The sequence below is a fragment of the Dipodomys ordii genome, unplaced genomic scaffold, assembly GCF_000151885.1.
Source record: "Dipodomys ordii isolate 6190 unplaced genomic scaffold, Dord_2.0 Scaffold59, whole genome shotgun sequence".
In the NCBI taxonomy this organism is placed as follows: domain Eukaryota; kingdom Metazoa; phylum Chordata; class Mammalia; order Rodentia; family Heteromyidae; genus Dipodomys; species Dipodomys ordii.
Window position 1 is genome coordinate 2,933,847 of NW_012267275.1, and position 19,941 is coordinate 2,953,787.

At 33.1% G+C, this 19,941-nt stretch overlaps 1 protein-coding gene across 5 annotated transcripts in view; it reads right to left on the minus strand.

The window, feature by feature from the left end:
• Ttc37 (tetratricopeptide repeat domain 37) overlaps window positions 1–19,941 on the minus strand; it is an 87,668-nt gene that overhangs the window by 45,044 nt on the left and 22,683 nt on the right. For all 5 annotated transcript variants that reach the window (XM_013022068.1, XM_013022067.1, XM_013022071.1 and 2 more), the window contains exons 9-26: window positions 19,583–19,723; window positions 18,417–18,518; window positions 17,502–17,641; window positions 15,410–15,496; window positions 15,208–15,311; window positions 14,675–14,801; window positions 13,620–13,799; window positions 12,484–12,608; window positions 10,741–10,994; window positions 9,416–9,518; window positions 6,370–6,546; window positions 6,130–6,274; window positions 5,880–5,958; window positions 5,728–5,789; window positions 5,564–5,620; window positions 3,529–3,597; window positions 2,436–2,510; window positions 1,279–1,420 (exon numbers count right to left, since the gene is read on the minus strand). In XM_013022068.1, the coding sequence (XP_012877522.1) occupies window positions 1,279–1,420; window positions 2,436–2,510; window positions 3,529–3,597; window positions 5,564–5,620; window positions 5,728–5,789; window positions 5,880–5,958; window positions 6,130–6,274; window positions 6,370–6,546; window positions 9,416–9,518; window positions 10,741–10,994; window positions 12,484–12,608; window positions 13,620–13,799; window positions 14,675–14,801; window positions 15,208–15,311; window positions 15,410–15,496; window positions 17,502–17,641; window positions 18,417–18,518; window positions 19,583–19,723 (2,169 nt within the window). The remainder of the gene's footprint in view (window positions 1–1,278; window positions 1,421–2,435; window positions 2,511–3,528; window positions 3,598–5,563; window positions 5,621–5,727; window positions 5,790–5,879; window positions 5,959–6,129; window positions 6,275–6,369; window positions 6,547–9,415; window positions 9,519–10,740; window positions 10,995–12,483; window positions 12,609–13,619; window positions 13,800–14,674; window positions 14,802–15,207; window positions 15,312–15,409; window positions 15,497–17,501; window positions 17,642–18,416; window positions 18,519–19,582; window positions 19,724–19,941) is intronic.

Consider the following 19,941-nt stretch of genomic DNA (forward strand, 5'->3'; position numbering starts at 1 on the left):
AAAGTCACTATATAAGAAGGAGATTAGAAAACTTGGTCACACACAGGTGCCTGAGGACAAACAACACAAGATGCCCTAAAACAAACTATAATAGGATAGACTACATTCCATCTCTCATCAGCATCTTACTGCTTCTACTTTGCTGGGGAGTTTTTTTGGGGGGAGGAGGTACTAAGCAAAAAAGAGTTGAGTTTGTCAAGTAAATATTTGATATTTAAGAAAAATTAAAAATATCTACACATATTTGTTAGAAAATGATTTGTTCATTGTTTCAGATATCAAAATTTTACTGAAAGCTTGTCATAAATTTACTTTAAATTATAGGTAACTCATCAGAATTCTGATCATATACCTCCTTAGCTCTAGGTACTTATTAGTCTTTCATTTTGACATACTGCATAACATGACAATTTTACCATTTTCTATACAAGTATACCAGGCTAAATGAATGAATAGAATCTCTTTATGGTGAGCCATTTGTCTTGCTATTCATCTTCATATTATTCTTTTGTTATTTTCTGCTATTGGAATCTCTTGCTCATATCCCTTGATTTTTTGTTGGTGTTTTGTCAAAGGCTATCATTTCCATCACATCTACAGAGGCCAAGTGCTCTGGCCTAAGTGCTTACTAAATTCTAAGCAATACAGAGTTTCTTTTGTATATGCGGACAAACCTAACTTGTATGGGATACCCAAGGGTTCACTCATGACTACTAAGTAGCAGAGCAGAGACTAAAACTACCTAATGATAATTTCATTATAGAAGACAGGAAATAATTTTTTTAATGGCTAGTAAACTTTGGCATTCTGTCAATTTCTTAAACCTGTGTTTCAAATATCCTATGGAAAACTCAGGCTTTAAAGTAGGTGGTTAAAGGCAATGAGTGTGGCACTTCATGAATATTATCTCATCTTATTCTCACAAGTACACAACCAAAGTATTATGACTTACCCTTTTTTAGGAGAGAAAGGAAGTTAGAGGAAATAAACTACTCTTAGTAAGATAGAAAAGAAAGTAAATGGTGGGGTGAGAACAGTGGCGAATCAGGCCTAGGCGCCAAAACACTTTCCAGTATAAGTAAATCACTTTCATCCTGAATCATTAATGAGTCTAATCATTCTTCACAATTCTTTAGTTTAAAAAAGCAGACTGTTTGGCCACAGCAACAAAAAAAGCAGACATGTCTTGAAATCACTAACATTTCATATGGAAAGAATTAACAACAAATTCTTAAAGTTATATTATCAAATCTTGATATTGTAGAACATATACCTTACCTACATATTTGCACAAAACAACTTGTGCTGCTGGAATAGCATTCATCTGGAGGATGTTGTACTGGTACAGCTCTGTTTCTCTGTTGCTTTTATCTTGCAATGTTGTGCAGACCCAATATGCATAACCTATTGCTCCCTCAGTCTATAAAAAAGAAAAAGTTATTAAGTAGATATAGGGTAATAAATATGCCAATAAAAGCTAAGAAGTAAACAACACAATTCAATACACTAAATATTACAACCTAGTCTTTTTTTAAGCAAAATGTTATGTGCTTTCAAAGGGTCATATCTTCTGAGGGGGTCTTGTAAACTTTTTGCCTGGGCCAGCTTCCATCTGAGATCCTCCCAATGTTCACCTCCCAGGTAGCTAGGATTACTACAAATACCCACGAGTACTAATCGTGTTGTGAGCCACCTTACTCAGCTGGCAGACCTAAGTTTCACTTCTATTGTTACCATTTTAATTTAAACTGTTTAAACCTATTTTAATTAAATCTGTTTTGATTAAACTCACCTCCTGACACAAACATCTCAAGATTTAAAAAAATTATATCATTTGCTCCCATCCTAAGTAAAAGAATCAAATAGGTTAAAGTGCAGAAAATGGCCTTGTGAGATGAGTTGGTTTTCCCTTTCTCAGCAACATTCCCACAGGTCAAACAAAACTAACAACGTCTCTAAATAATTTTTTTTTTAATGTCCACTAAGTTTAGCTGTCACCTCATGTCCACTTTTTTCTTTTCTTTTTTTGTGCTTGTACTAGAGCTTGAATACAGGGCCACTTGAGCTATGCCTACAGTAAAGTTTTTGTGTTTGTTTTTGAACTGGCTAGAGACTTTTCTTCTCAGATCTCAGCCTTCATGAATAGCTATGATTACAGGTGTAAGCCATCAGCAAGCAGCATCATGTCTACTTTTTTTGGTGGTCCTAGTTTCTATTTTACTGACCTTGTTACTATATCCATTAAATTGTAAGATTATTTTCCTCATCAACTTCTGAAAGCTGAAGAAGCTCTTTAAATTTAACTTATCTTCTTCTAAAGAAGAACAAATATTAGAAACATCTACTATCTTTACCATCTTATACCACTATCCATTTTCTTAGTATGAATAACCTGCTAATTTATGAATCCTCAAGAAAAATGTTAAAATTCTTACATGCATCCTGAGTTCTGTAGTGTGCCTATAAAGATCCATGGTGTCGTAACTTCCAATTGTCTCTGCAATAAGAGCCTGCAAGATATATTTTAAAAGAAATAACTTAAAAAGAAATAATGATAAATAAATTTAGTAGACCCAAAGGTATACTAGCTATGCTTAAAAGCAAAGTTAGTATGGTTTTGGTAGTACTGAGGTATGAATTCAGAGCTTTGAGCTTATTAGGCAAGTGTTCTACAGCTTTGAGCTATACTCTCGGCTCTTTTTCTTTTTCTCCTTGGGCAAAATAACTTGATACAGAGATTAACACAAAAATGCCATTGGTCCCAGATGCTATTCTACTTAATGGGAAAAAGAATTGTTTTCTTTCCTCTCTCTCCTTGCTTCAAGAAACAAAAGATTCAATAGTAATACAGTAAACAATATCTAATCTCAGATTATTGATTAAATGGAATGGCTGATTCTCATACTGTTCCTTGAACTGACTGTTTGCTAATTCATCATAATTCCTCAATTAGACAAACCACTGAAGGCCACTCAGTCCACTCCAACTACCTTCTTTTTCAGGTGATAAAAAAATCCAAAGAACTAATACGTTAAGGTAAATCTGTCAATGACAGATTTAAACTAGTAACTAAGAACAATGATTCTATTTGGCCATGCAACAATTTAAATATAAGAGAGGAGAGTATACTCCTAGGTGCTAAATGAAGTGATGGTTTATAGAGAATGAAAAAGAATAATCAAAATGATCTTTGTAAATGTGTATTTTCTAGGTAAAAGAGTTCTGGGCTTGCTTTTTAGGCAGAGTAATGTCAACTGATAAGGTACAAAGTTTAATAACTATAAGCTCTGTGACCCTAGGTACAATACTTAGGAACTCTGAGCATCAATTTGCATATGTATAGAGTATAATAACAGCTACCACACAAAGGACTGATGATAGATTAACTGAAATAATGTGTGGATAGAGCTAACCATAATGACTGGTACAAAGAAGGCTTTTAAGAGCTAACTTTGTCATTATTATCACTGTTACTTACATGAACAGACTATATCCTAAGTTTATTAGTAATTCTGTTATATATCTTACTTGTCCAATCCAGCACATTAAATAAGATGGATCAAGGGACTGAGCCATTTTGAAAGCTTCATGAGCTTGCTAGGGAAAAAAAGCAAAGACAGAACATACCACATTAAGTAATTTAATAAATTTAACATTAAATTATAATTTTTTTAAAAACACAAAATAATTAAGTATGTCATAAATACATATGAACCCAAACTTCACTGTTTGAGCATGATTCACATTGCTTAATGCTTAGCTACTATATATGTGGTCTTAAAACAATCCTGGTACAACAGATTCTTAACAAGTTATGAGTTCTAGTCTCTAGCATAACACCAGTAACGTACAGTCTGCAGAACTTTTAACCAATTATATATCCATTTGTTAGTCACAGGCTTGAAAAAATGATTTTCAATAAGGCTATATCTATTCTCTTTAAGATTAACTAAAAGGATATGAACTCACAACCAACTAAGTCCAAAACATTGATCTGCTACTTTAGAAAGAGGAGCTAACATCATAATTCTGCACTAGATAGTCAAGAAATTTCTCTCTGGGGGCATTAACTTGCATCCTTTTTACTTTTTCCTGCTACAAAAAGTAATTTATGCCAGTGCTAATAGCTCATGTCTATAATGCTAGCTACTCAGGAAGCTGAGATCTAAGGACTGAAGTTTCAAGTCAACTGGAGCAGCAAAGTCCTTGAGACGCTTATCTCCAGTTAACTTACCAAAGGAAAAATAAAGTCAGAAGTGTTGCTGCATGGAGTAGAGAGAGACTTATTTTTAGTAATAAAAAGTAATCCTATGAACAATAACAATGTCATGAACTAAAACTACATGTGTGTCCTATTAACTGAGAAACTACTTGATTTGAATATGTGCTCATTTATTTTATTTTTATAAGGTGTTAGGGATCAGACAAAAGACTTTTAACATGCTAAATATGTACTGGGCTTCAAATATAGCACTTCATATAGTTTAAGATCCAAATCAATTGTCTAAAGTCATTGTCTCTGCATTGACTAAATGTATTTCTAAGAATATTATGGAAGTTTTTTGTTTTTTTTTTTTTGTCGGTCATGGGGCCTGAACTCTGGGCCTGGGCGCTGTCCCTCAGCTCTTCAGCTCAAGGCTAGCGCTCTACCACTTGAGCCTTAGCCCCACTTCCAGCTTTTTCTGCTTATGTGGTGATGAGGAATCGAACCCAGGACCTCATGCATGCAAGTCAAGCACTCTATCACTGAGTCACCTTCCCAATCCCTGGAAGATTTTTTATGATAAGATGCAATATACTGAATGACAAAACAATACAATTGCGGTAATTATCTGTGTATATGTGGCATCTTTTCAAACATTACCTATGAACATGTACTAGTTACTTAATTTCCAACAATCTAGTGTGTAACTGTTCAACTGTAACAGAGTAAATAGTGACACTTTTTTTTTTTTGGTCGGTCATGGGGCCTGAATTCTGGGCCTGGGCGCTGTCCCTCAGCTCTTCAGCTTGAGGCTAGCTCTCTACCACTTGAGCCTCAGCCCCACTTCTGACTTTTCTGTTTATGTGTTGCTGAGGAATCAAAACCAGGGCCTCATGCATGCAAGGCAAGCACTCTACCACTGAGCTACCTTCCCAGCCCCAATAACTAAAGTTAAAAATCTAAATCACATAAGCAAAGGTAACATACTAAATCATCTCTCCTTTATCTTCACTCCCTTACCTTAACAGTATACAAGAACTTCTCTTCCTTACGTACAGATGAAAACACTCAACTAATTCATTAATTTTTTAACCTCTAAATATCAGATCAGTATAAGATCAGAAGTTTCATAATCATAGTTGAAGGAAGGTATGTATCACTCAACATAATAAATTGATTATCATCATATAATTACACATTCATTATTCAACAAAATAAACTAGATGTCATTAATTAGCATATTTATGATATACCAAGAGGTAAAATGTGTAAAGTATTTCATCACAAGAAGCTTATTATGAGAAATCATAAATAGAAAATATTTTTAATTTTTGCACTAAAAAATTGGTATCACATCACCTCAATGTTTTCATTTATGAGATACAGCACTCCCAAGTTGGTCCAGGCAACAGCATTCTAAAAACATAAGTTAAAAAAAAGGAAATTCAGCTACTTCAAAGCCTTGGAAATTGGTAATACTAAATTTTAAAGTTCTTTTTTAAATGGACACATGAAACACTTACAACTTGTTCTGACTGGATGGATTTGATGAAACAGTGCTGAGCAAGGGCATAATTTTCAACACCTGAAATAGAAAAGTTGAAGTAACTGAACTTCACTTCCTGACAAGAAAACCTTCCAAAAATACTGAAGTAATGTGTTACTCAATTCTCACCACTGTAACATGCAACGACACCAAGAGCATTCCAGTATAAGTGATTGCTACTGTCAAGTCTCACTGCCTTTTTCAGACACTGAAAAAAAAATTAAATCAAAATAATTTTTACTTCTTAGAACATCAGTATTTCTACAAATATGATAAAGTAAATATGATTATATATGAAAATACTAAAGTTTTTATCAAAAAACTATCATAAAAGCTCAATTTTTTTCCAAAGTCCATAAAATTTTTTTTTAAATCATACATGTAAAGACTTCTCCAGCAATTCTTTAACATCATTTGTGTTGCTGTCTATTTCTGCCAGATGCTGTGCTTGGTGATAATAATTAATTCCAAGATCACACCAGGTATTAGATGTAGACATCAATTTTAATGCCCGACCATAACACCTATAAAAAAAAGAAAAAAAGAAAAAAGAAATGGTTATCTTTATAATGCCCAAATTCAATTTCAATTATAAGAAATGGCAATTTTTATAAATTACCTTCCTCCAAGATGGAGGAGTTCATTTTTCTTTAATGTTTGTTTTCCATCTTTCTGACCAAGAAAAATTCCTAAAACATTAACATTCACTTTAGATGATGAAACTGCATGCAGGCTGGTGCAAGCATCCCCAACTAGCTTCCAAAGGCAGGATACATCAGCTCGATGTTGCAGGGCCCTAAAAGAAGAAAAAGTATATCTTCAAATTATTACCAAAAAGGTGTATGTCTCACATTACTACTTATAATTAAAAATGGAAAAACTGAACAAACAAATCCTAATCTTAGCTACAATCTTAGTCAAGCTCTATGACAGCTTTTGGCAGACCCTTTACCATAATTATATCCTATCTCTTTCTTAACAGGCAGACAAAAGGAAGGAAAAGGAGAAACAAGAAAGGAACTAACTTTCAGCAGTCTTCACTATTTTTGTGTAAGGTAACAGAAATTAAATAAATTTTTCCCGGACCATTTTATCTTTAGTACTAAATATTTAAAAGTATATTCTTTTTGTTTATTTAAGCAATGAGCAAGCTAGTAAAGTACATATTTTATAGGTGACTATCCCATAAAATTTTTAAAAAAGAGTAAATATGCTCAGTAAATATGTTCAGACAGTTTAAAGGATTTTCATCGTAAGGCCAAAAATAACAAAAATCTAAATATGAAAATAAGAAGACTGACATTTACAGAAGGAATTGAGAGCAGAATAAATAAGCTCAAAAGGTAAATAAAATTATTTATTTCACAGATGAAGATTTCTTTTTAGAACAAGAAAAGGCAAAACTATAAATTTCTCTCCATTTTTCTCAATATCTTATAAATAAAACGCAGTAATTTGACTTAAGTCTCAACAACCAGTTATCACAAACTGCTGTGACAGGCAGATGGACAAGCAGATAGAACATTTTCTATAACCTTTTCTACTCGAGAAGACCAGCCAAAACATGTGCCTTCCTGAGAAATATTCATTATTTCAATCTTGATTGAAAACCCACTTTGATGCCGGGAGCTGGTGACTCATGCTTATAATCCTACCTACTGAGGAGGCTGAGGATCACAGTTCAAAGCCATCCCAGAAACTGTGGGACTCTTATCTCCAATTAACCACCAGAAAACCAGAAGCGGTGCTATGGCTCAAGTGGTAGAGCGTTTGCCTTGAACTAAAGAGCTCAAGGACAGCCCCCAGGCAGAGTTCAAGCCCCACAACTGACAAAAAGAAAAAAAAGAAAACCCACTTTTGAGAATTAGAAGAAAAGTCAACATTATTCCAAGTTCCTTTAAACATCTTAAAAAGTTTCTAAAATTGACAGCATGAAATGAAAAAAAATAGGGAGAGAAAAAAATGGTTATTTTAATATAATTTTATTGTTACTATTACAGAGTGGTACAGAAGGGTTACAATTCCACATGTCAACCAATGAGTATAGTTTTTCTTGGACAATGTCACTGTTTCTGTTGCCTTTCCTAAGTTTCTCCCTCCTGTCCCTGTCAACAAGTTGTATCGTTCATTTCTTACATAATGTATATTGAATACTATGACTATTCTTAGATCTTTTAAATTTCAGTTAAAAATAAAATTTCTATCAATAAATAACTCATCATCCTTGAATAATAATTGAGATGGCATAAACTTTTTTAAATTTAGAAAAAACAGTAAGTTTGAAGATTCTAATTTTAAATGTATTATATATGACTTTAGAACTGGTTGTGAGTGCTATATGTTATCCAGAATGAAATTTGCTATACTCAGAAAAGCAATATTATAGCTAAAATACTTTAAGTAGCTGTATAAAGGGATTGCAATGCACAATTTCTCTTAAATACCTGTACAAACAAAGCATGTCCACTTCACAATAACTTTCTCTTTGGGAAGAACTATATTATGTAAGACTTAATAAAAATTAAAATATACATAAGTAGCTGTATAAAGGGATTGCAATTCATAATTTCTCTTGAATACCAATATAAACAAAGCATGTACACTTCACAATAACTATCTCTTTGGGAAGAACTATATTATGTAAGAAAAATTAAAATGTACAGGCTGGCACCAGTGGCTAACACCTGTAATCCTAGCTACCTTGGAGGCTGAGATCTCAGGATCCCAGTTCAAAACAGCACAGGCAGATACATCCGTATCTCCAATTAACGATCAAACAGTCCGAAGTAGAGCTATGGCTCAAGTGGTAGAGCACCAGCTTTGAGTGAAAAAGCTCAGAGGCAGCACCTAAGCTCAGAACCAGCACAAAAATATTAAAAAGCATGGGACAGAAAGGGTTGGAAGGGTTGGATATGTAAAAAATAGCAAATGGAAGAATGCAGCTTAGAAAAGAAAGAAAGCTGTTTTAAGAAAAATAACTGTTTATCTAACTTGTGCACAAATTTTTGTTTTTTGAAATTAGATCTCCCCTATATTGCAATACTAGCCGTGAGCTTACAATCTTTCAGCCTCAGTTTCCCAAGTAGCTACGATTGCAAGCCTATGTCATCATCTCCAGCATCATTTTTGGACTTTTAAAGTCATATTTTACAAATAATAATTATAATGAACTTAAATTCACCTATTTGCACTTCTGTAAAATACTACATTTATTAAGATTTTTTTATTCTTTTATTAGATACCACTCTATTTCTTACAGTTTCTCTCCAAAACTTGGTTGCCTATTTTATTTCAATGTCAGTCCCCCAATAAGCCTATTAAAATAGGCCCTTACTATTGAATACAAAGCATACTGTTCACCATAATCCCTATAATCAATTCTATTACAGATATCCCCACTTCCAACTTGGAGAGAAAAAGAACAATATATGGTATCAGAACTGTTGTTCCACCAGCAGACCACTTCTTCCTTCCTGCTCTTTCCAGGTAACATCATGCCAACCACCAGAAAATAACAAAAAACTATGTTTCCATACGTTAAAAATTAATATTTTATGCTGCTATGGGATTAACTAGCTAGTTATTCTTCATGCATGATACATTAAATAACTGCTATAATTAACAGAATAAAATTATTTTCTAGTAAATAATTTAAAAATACTAACCGAGTAAAATATTCCAGAGTTTTTTCTATGTAGTTTACAGCTTTGCCATCAAGGTAATCAACTAGAGCTGCCTTAGCCATCATAAAATGACACTCGCCCAAGCCTAAAATAAGTTTGCAGCTGTCATTAAACTATATAAAACAAACATTTGAGATGAACTTTAAATATGTATAATTTTTAAAGCCACTTTCCAAACATTAACAAAACTTAATGAAATTTCATATTATCTTTATGTGCAATCTTGCATGCATTTAGTAAGGAATTCAAATGTCAGGGTTTTCTTAGAGTAAACATACACTAAAAATTATTAAATCTTCTCTATAAAACCCAAGAATTCCCTTAACTGGGATACTCTCTTATCAAAACCATAGCTTCAAAAGTGGAAATGTTTTCTAAATATTACTTTAAATGACTTTTTCTGTTGCCAAACAAAATTTTATTATTTTATATTAAAATCTGTATAGCAAACTATGCTTTAAAATTAATTAAAATAGTGATTTTTGCCAAGTGCCAGGTAAGCGTTTCATAAACTAGAGAATTCCTTCTCTAGTGTAAAAAGTAAAGAAGAAACTTATAAAACCTAAGTAATGTTATTCAAAAACAATGCCAATAAGGATTTAAACCTCAACCATTTCTTTGAAAAGGAGAAAATAGAGGAAATAGAAATAACAGGTTCCACATTTTTTAAATGGTAAGATATAATAATACAAAATGTAGATTATATGGTATGTTACTTTTCCTTAGACAACCAAAGGTAATTTGTTAAGAAAAAATGCATATCAACAGAGATACTAAAATCAATTATACAACAATGTAATTTGCTTATGAAGTTTAAAAAATGTAAATGAGCTTTTAAGTCTAATAGCTATCACATTTACCCAAAAATTAAACTTCTAACAATTTATTAAGTTATGAAACAAAATTTTATCTTTTTCTATTCAAAGCTATATGAGCTATACTATAAAATATTAGATCGGGGTTTTTTTGTTTGTTTTTCTTTTGTTTTTTTGGGGTCCGGCCGTGGGGCCTGAACACTGTCCTTCAGCTCTTCAGCTCAAGGCTAGCGCTCTACCACTTGAGCCACAGTGCCACTTCTGGCTTTTTTCTTTTTGCTTATGTGGTGCTGAGGAATCGAACCCAGGGCCTCAGGCATGCAAGGCAAGCGCTCTACCACTGAGCCACCTTCCCAGCCCAAAATATTAGATCGGATACTTGCAATTGACTAAGTTCTTTTCAAGTTATTCAAGATACCTCAGTTAGGCAATTTACTCAAGGATTTTTATACTTCAATATCATACAAGTCAGAACTCTTAAAGAGAAATTACCTTTCAAGGCAGGCACATAATCTTCCTTCTTGGCAATGATCAGCTGGTACTGGGCTATTGCCTCCTTATACTTGCCTAGGATTTGCTGTATTGCTGCAACCTTACACACACTGTATATGGAATCTGGGTTCAGTTCACTGGCTTTTATGAAGGACTTCAAAGCAGTTGTATAACCACCTCTGCTTAAGTATGCCTCTCCTAAAGACTCCCAACAGTTGAAGTCCTTTGGGTCTGCCCTTAAGGCTGCCTGTAAGCTTAAAATGTAAAGAAACAGTAAGAGAATTAAAAGTAAAATACATCAAAAGGAAAATATGAAATAATTCAAGTTAATCACTATTATAGGTCCTTCTATTTACAAAAGTACTATGTAAAGCAGGTATATTAGTCCTAATGAATGTTTTTAATACTACAAAGCTTTATTATAATAATTCCAGAATGAGTAAAAACAGTATACATTTTTGGAAAAGCGCTAAATTTCATTTTCTTGATTATCTGAAAAAATTCCAGTTTTCAATCCTTCCTACATACATAGTATCTCAGTTTGCCTCATCAGTCTATAAACCCCCAATAGCAATCCTTCCACTAAATATGTAAGTACAGGGATGCTTTAAATTTTTGACCAAATAAAGAGGGGTGCTTTAAATTTCTGACCAAATTCCACTTTTATGAAAAATTCAAAATGCACATATTCTAGACACTAACATAAATTAGAAATGAATTTATCTTGATTTACTTTATCCTGAAGTTACAGTTCAAATCAAATGACTAAACCTGATCATATGTGACTTGTTCTAAATGCCTTTCAAACTGCCAAATATCTTTTTTGTGAAAATTAATTTCAGCAGGAGAACAAAGATCTTTACTTGAACTTTATATTATTACTGAAGTTTCTACTGAGAACTTTCTAGCTGTACGAGACTATTAAGAATAAATTTCTCTAAACTGGCTATTTCTTTAATAAGAGTAGAGAATTATACCCATTTGTGAAATTCTACTGCTTTTACAAAAAAAATGATATAAATCTTGTTATTTCTTTTCCCAAAATATAACATGAGCTAGGTGGGTGCTGGTGTCTCACACCTATAATCCCAGCAACTCAGGTGGTTGAGATCTGAGAATCACAGTTCAAAGCCCAGCCTGGGTAGAAAATTCCATGAGACTCTTATCTCTAATAAACTACCAAAAAAATCCAGAAGTGACTCATGTGGTAGAGTACTAGCCTTGAGCGAAAGAAGCTCAAGGACAGTGCCTAGGCCCTGAGTTCAAACCCCAGGACTAGCCAAAAAAAAAAAATCCACAAAAACAAAAATATACTCTGTATATGTATAAGTGTGTGTGTGTGTGTGTATCCAGTAAGAGGCCATAAAGTTACTTGGAGAATAAAAGAAATTTACCTCACAAAATCATTATACTAGCTGGGCACGGGTGGCTCATGCCTGTAATCCTAGCTACTCAGGAGGATAAGATCTGAGGATCGAGCTGTACTCGTTATCTTGCCCATGTAATTGTAACTCTTCTGTACAGTATTCTCACAATAAAAAAAAAGAAAGAAAGAAAGAAAAAGTCTGAGACTCTTATCTTCAATAAACCACTCAGAAAACCAGAAGTGATGCTATGGCCCATGTGGTAGAGTGCTAGCCTTGGCCTGAAGAGCTCATGGACAGTGCCCAGGCCCAGAGTTCAAGTCCCATGACCGACAAAAAAAAATTATCATCTAAGCATAAATACAATAAGATGCCTTACTCAGCCACTGCTTGAGAATGTTGACCAGCTTTCAAATAGTACAGTCCTCGCCTAAGCCAGGCCCACTTTGCTGTTCCAGCGCTTGCTTTCTGAGTTACTGTTGTTAAGATAGCTAAGGCAGTTTCCTAATAAGAAAATATTAATATTAGTAACTGAATATCCTAAAAATAAAGCATCTTTGTACAGTATGCCATATACTTTATTTCCCTCGCCTCATTTTTGAACTTACATTGCTATACATCAAACTAGTTTCAATAGTGTCATAAATAATTTAATATTTGCCAATGAAAATAAAATTTAGCCTATTTATATGTGGTGACAAGACATTTCTATTATATTTACAAAGAAAAAAGTAAATGTTAACTTTCAAGTATATGTATATTTTCTTCTATGTTCTTATTAGTTTCAACTGGTCATCCAAGAGGATTTCATTTGACACATCCACATGTGCATACAATGTACCCTGATCAGAATCAGGGGAACTCTCCAATTTTTCCTCAATTCCCAAAGAAATCTCAACAAACAATTCCCAAAGAAATGGACCCATTGCAACAATGAGATGTACAAGTCGTTATGTCGAAAAACAAACTTTACAACTTGGGGGGGGGGAGGGTCGGGTGGAGGGAAGTATGGGAAGGGATGGGAAGGGGAAACAAAGAGGAGGCAACAATGCTTGATAAGAAATGTACTCTTTATCTTGCCCATGTAATTGTAACTCCTCTGTACGGTATTCTCACATTAAAAAAAAAAGCTTCACTGTTTCATTTTTATACATGTAAATGAAGTATTTTAACCATATCTACCCTCCTTTACTTTGTTTAGTCACCCTCCCCCATCTACCAGACACGTGACATTCTTGTCAACCATTTTTTTGTGTATGTTAGGTGTTCAAAATTTCACTGTGGCAGTTCATATGTTAGCCATTTAGTACTTCCATTCCCCCTCCCTCCTAAGCCCCTATTATTCAACAACTTTCAGCGAATTTTATTTTTATTTCAGTGAATTTTATTTTAATATCTTCATTCACAGACAATATATTTCAGCATTTTTTCCCTGTAACAATCCCTAAAAATGTTTCCATTTATACATCCGGGATTTTAAAAAAAAGAAAAGATGTAAGTGGTTACTAGACATACCATATCCTCTAGCTCCACACTTAAGTCAACTGCTGCAGCTCCAGATTCAGCATCAGTGTCATCCAATTCAAATGCTTTTCTATAACATCCACGGGCTCTGGTTTTGTCACCCACTATATCTCTATAATAATGACCTAAATAGCAGAAAACCTTGCCCATGTATGTATCCAGTCTTGCAGCCTTTGAAATAAATATTGACATGTAACATTAAAAAGTTATTGGGATAAATATATTTAAAATCACAAAAGATATAAAGAAAAAAGATATAGTATTATTAAATGCTCAAAAATGGACTAAAATAATTTTAGAGTAGGACTTAAAGTAGACATAAAAGTCGATCCTTGCAGGACGCCACTGGCTCACACCAGTAATCCTAGCTACTCAGGAATCTGAGATCCAAGGATAACGGTTCCAATCCAGGTGGGGCAAGAAAGGCCGTGAGATTCTGATTTCCTAGTAGCTACCAAGAAGCTTGAAGTAGAGCTGTGACTCAAGTATAGAGCACTAGCCTTCAGCAAAGAAGCTCAGAGACAGCACCTGGGCACTGAGTTAAAGCCCCAGGACCAGCACCAAAAATAAATAAATAAACAAATAAATAAATAAATGTAATAATAAATTGAACCTCACTACTTAAAGTAAAAAGGAGGTAAAACGATTACTTCCTTGGCAAAGGAAATGTGAAATTATAGCTATTGTTAAGTTAATTTGCTCTTATGAGTCAAGAATATAACTTACAGATATGTTTAAGAAAAAAGCATGAGTTAAAAAGCTAGACTGATATTTCTGTAAAACTAAATTAGAAATTACTCTAAAACTATATTTTTTCAAAGATAATTATGTCTCATTTTCTATAGCATCTATTTCTGAAAGAGAAATTTTCACACTTTTAAATTTTTCTCCTTGAAAACACACATAAAATTCTCACAAAATCTCATGTGTAAGAAATGATACACACAAAAAATGTTCAGAAATTTTAAATACCTAACATATGATTCCTACATATGATTCCATAATGAATCACTTCAATGAAGAATTGAATAGTAACATCTGTATACCTTCAGAAAGTGGGTAAGAGCCTTTGATTTATCTTTCCTTGTCTCTTCACCCATAAACCAATAGGTTAGTCCCAGATGGTAATGATATTCAGCAACTTCAGCATCTTTCTCAAGAGCTCTGTGGAAACTATGTGACCAAGAGGGAATAAAAAAGAATGTTAAGTAAATGTGCATGTATGTTTGTACATACACACAAGTACAAAAATATAGAAGACTCCTAGATGGACCAATCAGAGTTTGAGTGGAACTTTAACCAGTACAGTAGCCTTTCTGTACTATCATGTCATGTTACATAGTCTATATCAATTCTTATATCTTATTAAATATTATTATATGCTAGATTCAAAATCTAATAATCTTTTTTTCTTACTGTGTTAAATGAGAAATATATTTCTTAAAATTTAATGACTTATTAAAGCTTTTAGCAATTAAACTTATACAAAACTAGATCTTCATCAAACCCATCTTGAATTTTTCAAAAATATGATAAGCTAACATGTGACTAGATTTATAAGTGATCTTTATATTCTTACCACTTTTCTGCTTGGAGGTAGTCCTTTTTGGTAAAATGAATCAAAGCCTCAAGAGCATGAGCTTTAGCTAAGTCAGGGTAAGAAGAGAGAAGGTCTTCCATAATCTGTAAAGTATATGGTAGTCAATTCTACTTCTACATAAAAATTATGTTAAATTTTTAAACAATACTCAGTTTGAATTTTAAAAAAAAAACCCACCAACCTTTGTAGTTTCATCTAATGAACCTTTGTTCAGATAGGCCAAACCTTTGAGAACCAAAAGTTCTGGAACATTATTTGCATCAGAAACCTACAAAACAATTATAAACAATCACTATAAATCTCCTTCAACAGAAGTGTAGCAGTGTTTGCTTTAACTAAAGAATGATATAGAAGATCATAGTCCTAATAGAATAAAGACACAGAGGTCCTACTTTCTATCACTATTAATACTCTTCTTCATTTCAAATACATGAAAAAATAAGAGACCAGTATAATAAGCATACTTGTTCTCACCATGAAGCCAAATTTAAAGTCAATGCTTTTTTCATATATACATCTACCCATTCTGTCACATTCCTGCTCAGATGGTTTTTTAACGAATCTACATATGATAACTTTTCATCTGTGATCCTTCAGTATCTATATCTAAAAGATAAATTAATGTGTAAATAACATAGCACACTATCATCTCATCAAAACAAGTCAACTGTACATCTTTCACATCATCAAATTTCCCAGTTGCCTTATACATGCTTTTGAGCAATTTATTAATTTTAATCAATTGGCTGAAGGATGTCCTAGATGTGTATGTGTATGTCTCCTTTTTGTTACAGTGGAGATAACATATTCTCTTTTAATCTATAGATTTCTCTCCTATTGCTTTTCTTTCTACTTTTCAGATAATCAAAAAACAATATAAGTCATTTGTTATAGTTTCGTAAAGTCTGATTTTTCTGAGTGTATTCTCATTGTGTTTAACATTTCCTTGGCATTTTAGTAGTTAAGTCTGGACGCTTGATCTGATTGAGGTTGATATTCTAGCGAAAATACTTCGTTTACTTGTATGTGGTTATATCTGGCTGGCTGTCTTACTGTGATATTAGCAGTTGTAGATCCTCATTCATTAGATCCTACTCATTCATTAAGATTTTCTATTTCATTATCCCTAATAACACGAAATTCTTCAATAAAAAGAAATTCCCTATATATGTACTTTTGTTATGAGGAACATTTCATGAAGGAAAGAGAAAGGGACAGATTCTTTCTAAATGACACCTTAGCAACCTACAACAATTTTTGTTTTCTTGAGGTTTTCTTGATTTTTCTGTATTGCTATACACAAACAAATTTTAAAAGTTTGTGTCTTACAATGTACTGCAGTTATTAATGACCTCTTTAGCAACTGAGAAACTCATCATACTAGCTCCTGAACCCTTCTAACATTACTAATGTCAATTTCCTTCCTTTCTAACAAAGCAAGATACTTGCTCTGTACTTATCTTTGCACATTTTTTTTATCTTAGGCATGGACTCTTATAATTCTAAATTAAACTTCTCTGCATGTGTGTGTGCATATGTGTGTGTATGTGAATTATAGAAAAGAGCTTCAAGAAGCACGCACACAAAATGCCTTATTGGGAAAACGTAAGTATAAAATTAAAAAAATAATATTAACTCTTGAAAGATGCTGACAATTATTATAATTTTAAGTAAATCATAAGAAATACCAAAACATAAGAAATAGGTTTTAACTCAAAAGCCTCTATATCAAGGTGATATAATTTTAATTTTAGCAAAAATAGCCATTATCTGGCATAAATTTTGAAGATATAATGTTGTTATAAGTCACAATTTACCTGTTTCATGCTTTGGCTAGAGAATTTCAAAATACTTGAACCAAACACATTAAGAAATTAGTTTCCTCCTTTAAAAAAAAATCTTTCTTTGAATGAAGCCAACAACAATCTCTACTATGAATCTTCAGTTCAACTTGTCACTAATCTGTAAAACATGTTCTTAAAAGTTTGGAATACCAAGTTTATAATAATCAAGAAGTAATAACCTAAGAGGATAAAAAGAAGTAAAAAAAAACAGCTAAAACTGTTATTAAAAGAAAAACATGGCTTCACTGAAGAGCATGTAATTATTTAACCAAGAAAATCTTGAACTGTGTAAATGGGTTATCAAAGAATGGATATGATGAATTCATACTCATAAGCCAAAGTTGATATAAGTTCATTTTTATTAGAGAAAGATGCTTGGTATCTGGCTGAATGGAAACTAATTAAGAATTGAAAGAAAATTCAGTCTACCTGATCAAGGGTGTGAATTGCTTCCTCTGAAGACTCACAATCTGAGAGATTAATCAAAGCCTCTGCTTTCAAACGAAGACAGAGATTTTTCTGATAAAAACTGCCTCCAGATGCACTGATATTTCCTATGTGATTCAGAGCTGGCAAAAATTAAAGACATCTGAATGAAGGTAACCATATTATTTACTTTATTTGCTTTTGAAGAATAACACATAGTATTACGGTATATAATAAGCATGGTATATAATATGCACAAATTTCTAAAAGAGTATATATATGAATACATAATTCAAAGGTTAATATAAATTCTTACCTGACTCTTTATAGAAAGATTTCAATTTAGAGCAAAATATATGAATTTGAAACCTGTATCTTCACATGACATATAAAACTAAAGATCCTGAACCAAAACAATAGCTACCTACATCTGCTACATAATGAAACTCTTAGCTAAAGCCAATACACATGACAAATTATGAATGCTGGAATGGGAAATCTAAAAGAAGCTAAACTAGAAAAGATCTAAATGAACTGATTATCAATTAAAGAACCTATATAATAACTGGATCACAAACAGAGAAGTAACTTTTATGATTTCCTAGGTCCCATAGCTCACTTACCACATTCAAATAAGTTCCAGATACCTAAGACTTCTTTTATCTACATCAGAGAAATTAAGATACATAAAGGTTCTTTGCATACCGGAAATTTCCTTGTTACAAAGGTGGAGTACAGACACCAAATATGAACTATGTCAAAATTGCTATATGTAGATTTGGCATTTATTTCATCTCCTTGGTGAAATTTAAATTAGAATTTAAAATTGAAGGCCTTTTTAAAGCACTATCTTTTTCCTTTAGGATGAAAACAGTACTGATCATTCTTATATGTAAGTCCAAAAGATGTCAAAGATACCTTGATTACATGAAAGAATAGCTTCCTTAGGTCTATGCATTTTGACTTGGGCTTCTGCCAGATGATACCACCCAGCTATGCAGAGAGGGCTTTCCTTTAATCCTAAAAAGATAAAAACAACCAAGAAGCAAAAGTTCCCAGGAGAACTTAAGTTACTAGCACCACTACCTATTCTCCAAGTCCAACTCTGATCTTCTCCTATCTACTCAATCATTAACCATACAGATTCTGTGCCTCAATCCATCACTCCATTCACATTTCTCCACCTCTTCCACCAACACTTCCATTGAGATCTCCAACATCTTTATCCCAGGTCACTGTAAGTACCTGACCTCTACTTCAAGGTATTCTCTACACTACTGTCACAATATTTCTAAAAAAATAAAACAAAACACCCCAAATCATATTATAAATTTCCCTTCCTTAAAACTTTTCACTCTTCACTGTTCTCAAGTTAACTTGTAAACTTACAAAAAAAAAAGGGTTTTCACTTCCTGCCCCTCCTGCAACTTCAAATCTTGGTGAACTATACTTAGAGTAAGTTTTCCTCAGACCTTAGGATATCTCATAGACTCATCTCTTGGGCTAAAATGTTACCATCCCTTCATCTACTTGCCTAAGTTGTATTTGTTAGTTAAATCTTTGCTTGAATGTATGCTCATCCAGACACAATATACCTGATGAGACTAAGTTAAAGACTTTCCAATACTTCCTAAAACTGTCCTTATTTTACAAATCAAAATACTAAGATATAGAAAATTTAACATGCGGGGCTGGGAAGGTGGCTCAGTGGTAGAGTGCGTGCCTTGCACGCACGAGGCCCTGGGTTGGATTCCTCAGCACCCCATAAGCAGAAAAAGCTGGAAGCAGGGCTGACGCTCAAGTGGTAGAGTGCTAGCCTTGAGCTGAAGAGCTGAGGGACAGCGCCCAGGCCCAGAGTTCAGGCCCCATGACCAATTTAAAAAAAAAATTAACATGCTTTTCCATGGTCTTAAAATTAGTGAGTAGGAGAGTTGGAATCCAAACCTAAGCAGACTCCAGAATATGCAGACACAATTTTTCCCTTTCTACCTTAGATATTTCCTTAAAGCAAAGCTCCAAGATGAATGCCCATTGACTGAATACCAGTCACACTTCAGGTTAAATGTTATATACCATATATTTACCTTCTGTTAAATTACTAATAGCATCATCATACTTTTTGTCTTGTATTGCCTTAATACCTAAGCCAATGAGGCCTGGGCCACTTTTTGAATTCATTTCCACTAGTTTACAACAATACTGATGTCCTTCATCAGTAAGATTTCCTGGAATTAAAAAAGAAAGTTATTAGACATGTACACATATATATAGATAGATAGATAGATAGATAGATATTGATCTATAGATGTAGATATATGCAAGGTTTTAAATCAAGAAAGCTGTAGACATATTTTACCATAATTTGATTCTAAGAATTCAAAACTTAAATAAATAGCAAATACAGAAAAATAATCTTATAAACTATAATCCTTCATCTTCTAAA